The 6,979-nt window shown below is 38.7% G+C and overlaps 1 protein-coding gene across 1 annotated transcript in view; it reads right to left on the reverse strand.

The window, feature by feature from the left end:
- LOC145405890 (uncharacterized) overlaps nucleotides 1-1,673 on the reverse strand; it is a 60,523-nt gene extending 58,850 nt beyond the window's left edge. The window contains exon 1 of the mRNA XM_080277146.1: nucleotides 1,589-1,673. Within this exon, the coding sequence (XP_080133272.1) occupies nucleotides 1,589-1,673 (85 nt within the window). The remainder of the gene's footprint in view (nucleotides 1-1,588) is intronic.
- Nucleotides 1,674-6,979: the final 5,306 nt, after the last annotated feature.

Consider the following 6,979-nt stretch of genomic DNA (forward strand, 5'->3'; position numbering starts at 1 on the left):
CAATAAGACCATCACAACCTGTACACTAAAGTAAACTTCTTTAAAGAACAAGTGATAACAATGATAACGATAATAACAACAATAATAACAGCAACACTAAGTAACAACAAATTTTAAATAATGTAACACAGCACTAAACTACGACTCTCCATCCTCTCCATAGCACTTCTTCGTGACTAGCATCACAATTTAATGTTAATCTACTGTAACAACTCAACATGCAAAATACAGAGATGATAAATATAATGGGATGATCCTGATGATGATGATGATGATGATGATGATGAAAGCACTTTAATAATAATAATAATAATAATAATAATAATAATATTATTATTATTATTATTATTATTATTATTATTATTATTATTATTTACAGACATCTTTATTAGAATTTACAGTACAATAAAGGACAAGACTAACCATCCACAATCCTGCCTCAGATTCCTAACCAATTTATTCCTAGGCCACTGTTAGTTAATTCTTGCCGTCATAGATGATTTATTTAGCTTAGGAGAGTTTGTGGTGAAGAGATGGGGTCAATAACGGAAATAAAGTAAACTCAGTATCGTGCAGTAAAGTGTTAAGAAGCGAGGGGAATAAGTAGTGACAAGAAGCAAGTAAAGTTAATAAAAGTGTAACAAAGTAACGCAATGTATGTAAAAATGTTTCATAAAGGAGGCAAAGTAAAGTTAAAAAGCAAATAAATAAAGCTAATAAAGGAGGAGACATGAAGTAAAGCAAAACAACGCAAGTAGAGATAAGGGTAATAGAGGAGACAAAGTATAACAAAACGAAGCAATAAAGCCAATAAAGTTAGAGACAGGAAGTAAAGCAAAACAAAGCAAGTAAAAGTTAATAAAGGAGACATGAAGTAAAGCAAAACAAAGCAAGTAAAAGTTAATAAAGGAGACATGAAGTAAAGCAAAACGAAGCAAGTAAAGATAAAGCTTAAGGCGGCCAAGTAATGTTAATCAATGCAAGTAAAGATAAAGGTAAAGGGCAAGAGACAAAGTAAAGTTCATAAAGTTAATAAAGCTAATAAGGATGGAGGCATTAAGCATTGCAAAACAAATCAAATAAAATATAAAGTTAATGAAGGAGACAGTGTTAAACAAAACAAGATAATAAAGGAAGAGACAGTGAAGCTAAACGATGCAATAAAGATAGAGTTAATAAAGGAGAAAGCATGAAGTAAACAGAGCAAGTAAAAAGGTTAATACAGCAGACAGTAGAGGCAAAACAAGTAAAGATAAACGTAGTAAAGGAGGAGACGAAGTTAAGTAACATGAAGCAGGTAACGTTAATAAAGGAAAGTGAAATAAAGCAAGTAATATAAAGTTAATATTGATGACGAAGTAAAGTAACACGAAAGAAATAAAGGTAAAGCTAATGAATGAGGACACAAAGTACATGGAAATAAAGCAAGTAAAAGAAAAAGTTAATAAAGGAGAGGCATGAAGTAAAGTAGAGCAAGAAAGTAACGATAAAGCTACTAAGGGTGAAGACATGAAGAAAGCTGAAACGAAGCAAGAAAATAAAACATGTAAGGAAAGTAAATAAAGTAAATAAATCCTGAGTGGGGTACCTGCCATCAGCAGCATGAGTAGGAGCGGCATGAAAACGCAGCGGCACAGGGATGGCGGCGGCGGCGCTGCCACTTCGTCTGCCATCACTCCTGAAATTGTGTTGATAGTTGTAGTCATATTATTATTATTATTATTATTATTATTATTACTACTACTACTACTACTACTACTACTACTACCACCACCACCACTACCGCTACCATTGTAAAGTATTTATCTTAATGTATTGGTAGTTGTATGACAATGTTTATGCCTTGATGTATAGCTGTTGTGTGATGTAGTTGGCACAGCATAACCAGTGAGAACCTGTTGTGACCAGACCAGAGTAGTTGCAAGTTGGCGAAATGTTAGCATAAGGTGACCTAGGTATGATCACCCTCTGGCGCATATACTGGCTTTCAGAACAGAGACAGTAGCAGAGAGGTCTCCCCACCAGACAGATGTGTGGCAGTTTAATTTCAATTAATTAAGTAGCCATCATGATGGACTTTCACAGCCTATAGTTCACCTGCTGTGTACATCTGCGGTTGGACAGCTCCTGTCACACCCACTTGTCCCAGAATTCTAGTTCCAAGAAGTCAGAGCATTTATTCTACTACTACTGCTACTACTGCTACCCGTACTACTGTTGATGTTGGTGGTGGTGTTTTCAAGATCATCATCATTATCATCAGGATCATCCTTCCCATCATTTTGCTATCCCACCATTAATAATAATAATAATAATAATAATAATAATAATACCGGTAATAAAAACATTATTATTATTTGTGGTAGGTGGGGGCGCTCACCATCCACTCACTCGATGTAGTGCTGCTCTCGGGTGTCTACCCTTTCCTCTCCTCCATCCTTCTTTCCTTCCATTCTCTTCTGTCTTTCTTTCCTTCATTCTTTCCTCGTTCTTCTGCCGACGGGTGACTTTACACTTCCTCTTCTGTCTTTCCTTCATTCTTTCCTCTTCCTTCAGCCTGTGGGTGACTCTACACTGAATGACAAGCCAAATCATTTCCTGTGTACCAGGAAACCATTTAGTACGCTGGGTGGTAACCATATAACCAAATTTTGGCGCCTGGTGGTTTAGTGGGTAATTATTGCGCCCCAATCAGATTGAGCCGGTAAAGGTTTATATCCAAGGGATGGTTGGGGTTGATTGCTCATGTAATGCCACTCAGGGATGAGTGAGGCTGGTCACTCTCGTCTTAAATGTCGGGACCAACTGCCTAGCCCCGGGCTCCTACGCTCCTCATAGGGCAATGTAGGATTGGATGATGGATGGATGGATGGATATATTATTATTATTATTATTATTATTATTATTATTATTAAAATTTCTTATAACCCTGTGGGAAGCTTTATTTTTTGTCAATATTAGTATCATTATTATTTAAAAGTTCTGTATTTCAAAGGCTATTTGGCCTAGTGCCTTCAAACTTGGTCATCTTAGCCGGACTGATGTCTGTCTTTCTGACCAAGTATAGTGGCAATCCGTCAACCAGATCTCCAGATATTGTTCGGAACACAGAAAAATGAGTCAGCCATGTTATCTCAAAAACTGTTTAAGCTATGAAGCAAAAATTTTACTACAGTATAGCCTTAAGGCGGACGCAGTGGGAATAGGAGTATGGTTCTAATCGGCTGACTAATCCCGGAGATTGCCTGAGGTCAAACACCGGGACTTTTCCAAATATTTCGGATGTCACCTGATATTCCAAGAAGGATTAAAGTCTGGTGAACTTACAGACCGTGATAACCAAGGGTGATATGCACAGGATCAGTGACCTTGACCTCAAGGTCCCTTTATAACTCGGCTTCCAGTAGGCAGTGGCGCTGGAAGTTTTTCTTTATCAAAATTGTCATTGGAGAGTTGTGCGGTGTTGTAGTTATTATTATTATTATTATTATTGGCCATGTGGAGAGGATGGAGAATGGAAGACTGACGAGGAGAGTGTATGTGAGTGAGGTGGAGAGGGGAAGGGGGAGGCCAAGGATGAGATGGAGGGATGGGTTGGAGAGGTATATGATAGAGGGGTGTGTGAGCTGGGAGCAGGGCAATGAAATGGCAGGGAACAGGGCGACATGGAGGCGATTTGTTTGGTCCACCCCTTACGGAAGTAAGGCGTCTGGCAATAGATAGATAAATTATTATTATTATTATTATTATTATTTTGTGGTAGTAGTAGTAGTAGTAGTAGTGGTAGTAGTAGTAGTAGTTGTAGTAGTAGCAGCAGCAGCAGCTGCAGTAATGGTAGTGTAGTAATAGCAGCAGCAACAACAGTAGTAGAAGTAGAATTTGCAGAATCAGCAGACGCAGCAATAACACAGTCATAATCATTACACCGTTTATACATGTTAAAAGCGAATACCCACACTGTACAACACGAAGACGAACAAGGATGAGGAGGTAATGGTGTTCTAAATACGTTAAATTACAATACAAGAGTAAAATAACTGTTAACTTGCCTTTACTATGATCACCATTCATTTTTACTTGATGTATCTTATCTTTGCACCTCCAATATACTTAAATTCACAGTATTGTAGATTCTTGTACTGAAGTGACTGAAGGCCTCTTTATTCCCAAACCTTTCTTTACATGGATAAATTTATTTTGTATTTAGTAAAACAAATTACAAATGACGCCTATTAAAAAAAAAATCCATCATACACTCAGGTAAGAAATCAAGACATTTATTGGCAAGTTATTACTGGCACAAATTATCAGAAAACATTAATTTATTTACTTATTTATACTTGTTGTTGGATTAAATTTTAAGCCCACCTGGATCCACATGAGGGAAAAGGAGGTGGAGGAGCGTTATTTTTGCATTTTGGTTATTATTTAAATGCGTTCCCGCCGAAAATTTGTACCCCTATCCTTGATATGATTGTTTTTTATTTTGGTTAAATTGTTTGTGTATTGAAGCTTTAATGTCAAATTATTTACATGCAACACACACACACACACACACACACACACACACACACACACACACATACACAGATATAGATAGATAAACAGATGGATGGACATATAGATATATGGATAAATGGATGGATGGATACATATATGCAGATAGACAGACATTGAAAGACATAGGTATAAGTCCTTGCTTAGTTCTAATAACACCGGCTGTCCCCGCAGGAGTTAACACAGGGTAAAATAAAAAAGCCTTCCTCTGACAGGGGTCCAAATTAGGCGGGCGGAGATTATGCTGGGAGGCGGGAAATTACTGGGAACTGGGCGTCTAAAATTACCCGTCCTGAACCTACACGCAGTTCTCTCTCTCTCTCTCTCTCTCTCTCTCAATTATCCAAGCGTTGCAAGATTTCGCCCGTCGTGAAGTAGTGCAATCAACTCAACAAAATCTTCCAACTGATTACATGGTCCTAATTTTCTTGCCGTCTCTAGGCGATTTTATGCTTCTGCAGGAGGAATGTTTTTACTGACGGGGTTTATTAATCATTTCATTCCAACGTCGTCCTTTCTACTTTCTTTTTGCTATACCCAGGCAGCTTGGTTAAGACTGGAGAAATGGTTGACTAGGCTTGATTATCACTTTCACTAACAAGGGTGTGTGAGAAACCCGCACCTTAACTGGATAGAATTGTCCGCTAGTAGCATAAATAAACTAAAGCAAGATTATCAATATTCACAGGGGAATGCAAGATGGTCTCCACACAGCTACAGTATCTGACATGTCTCTGTGCTAATTGCCACGATGATTAATGTAAACACAGAACAACACAGGATCTCAAAAGTGTTGTGTTTATATGGCTTGAAGTTTGGCCCAAGGAACAACTGGCCCAAGTTTGTTGAAGAAATAAAGGAAATAAAGTTAGAAAGGCGTTTGGAATAGAGAAGAAGAAAATGGATGAATATTATAACTCTCCACATTGTGTGTGTGTGTGTGTGTGTGTGTGTGTGTGTGTGTGTGTGTGTGTGTGTGTGTGTGTGTGTGTGTGGAGAGAGAGAGAGAGAGAGAGAGAGAGAGAGAGAGAGAGAGAGAGAGATTAGTGCATTACCAGGGTCAAGGGGTTAGCCTCTTCAGTACGGCGACGTCTTCATAACTATTCTTGCTGTCTCCGAGCGGTTTATTTTCGGAGAGAATTCTCGAACCAGATAGGCTAATGTAGGCACAGCATTCAGTAGCCCCTTCTGTGTTAAATTTTTTCAGTGTATAAAGCCGTAAGTAAATAGGATGATCAATATATACAGTCAGAATTATTGTTATTATTATTATTAGGCCACGAGCTTTGGCTGAACTATGACCTGGGTTCCAAAAATAATATCAGTACTCTCTGCTATGGTCTCACGTCTTTCATTTCTGAGCTGATAGATTTCAAAATTACTTTGCAAGAAGAAATAATGTTACAACTGTAGGGATCGTTCCACTCCTGACACCAGTTGTTACAGTCTTAGGGTTCACTGCTACGTCGAGAATGACACGTAGACAGGTCAGGTGGTTAATCAAAGGTAGATGAACACCTATGGGTTTTATTCCTTCCAGGTACAACTGAGATACACTTGCAAAGCACTGAGTTTTCCCTCCCACGTTAACTCTGTCCTTGACTCACTACTACTCATTCACTGGCTAACTCCCACTGACTCTGCTTAACTACTCCATCCTTCACTGATTACTCTCACCGCTTGACTCACTAACTCAGTCACTGATTCACTGACTGTTCACTGACGAAAAACACTACTCACTCCACCTGTCACTCGTGGCTGACTAAAACTCCATTGACTGGCCCTCTCTCTCTCTCTTTCTCTGGCACACTGTCTAAATTGAACTAACTCGGCGACGGGACGGTCTTTAAATACTCCTCCCCCGGCTCCCCCTACTAGCACAGCCCAGAATATTCAATATAGTAAACAACTCACATTTTCTGATACAGCAATGCACATTCTTGATCGTAGGAGAAAACTCACCTTTTTTCTCACAATGACACACTTAAATCAGCGATACACAACAACACTGACAATAACCAATTCCCAAGATAAGACATAAACAAAACAAATGCCAAAATCTTCAGAATATTCCTCAGATTTCCAGATACAGATATTACCCCTGATCCTACCGGCATAACAATGGGAGAGAGAGAGAGAGAGAGAGAGAGAGAGAGAGAGAGTTAAAAATAAAAGGAAAGTATTGTTAAAACGAGAGAGAAGGGGAAGGGGAGTAATAAACGAAAGGCAAGGGAAAGAAAGCACCAAACATCATCCCAAACACGTAAAACACACACACACACACACACACACACACACACACACACACACACACACAAAAGCAATCGTTACCAAGCTCACGAATACATCTTCACTGTCACTTCCCAAGTCATCCAAAATCAGTCACACAAGCTTTACTATGCAGATGTGGTTCATATTTGCC

Source organism: Coenobita brevimanus, chromosome 68, assembly GCF_032717465.1.
Source record: "Coenobita brevimanus isolate Jiangsu-jjx chromosome 68, ASM3271746v2, whole genome shotgun sequence".
In the NCBI taxonomy this organism is placed as follows: domain Eukaryota; kingdom Metazoa; phylum Arthropoda; class Malacostraca; order Decapoda; family Coenobitidae; genus Coenobita; species Coenobita brevimanus.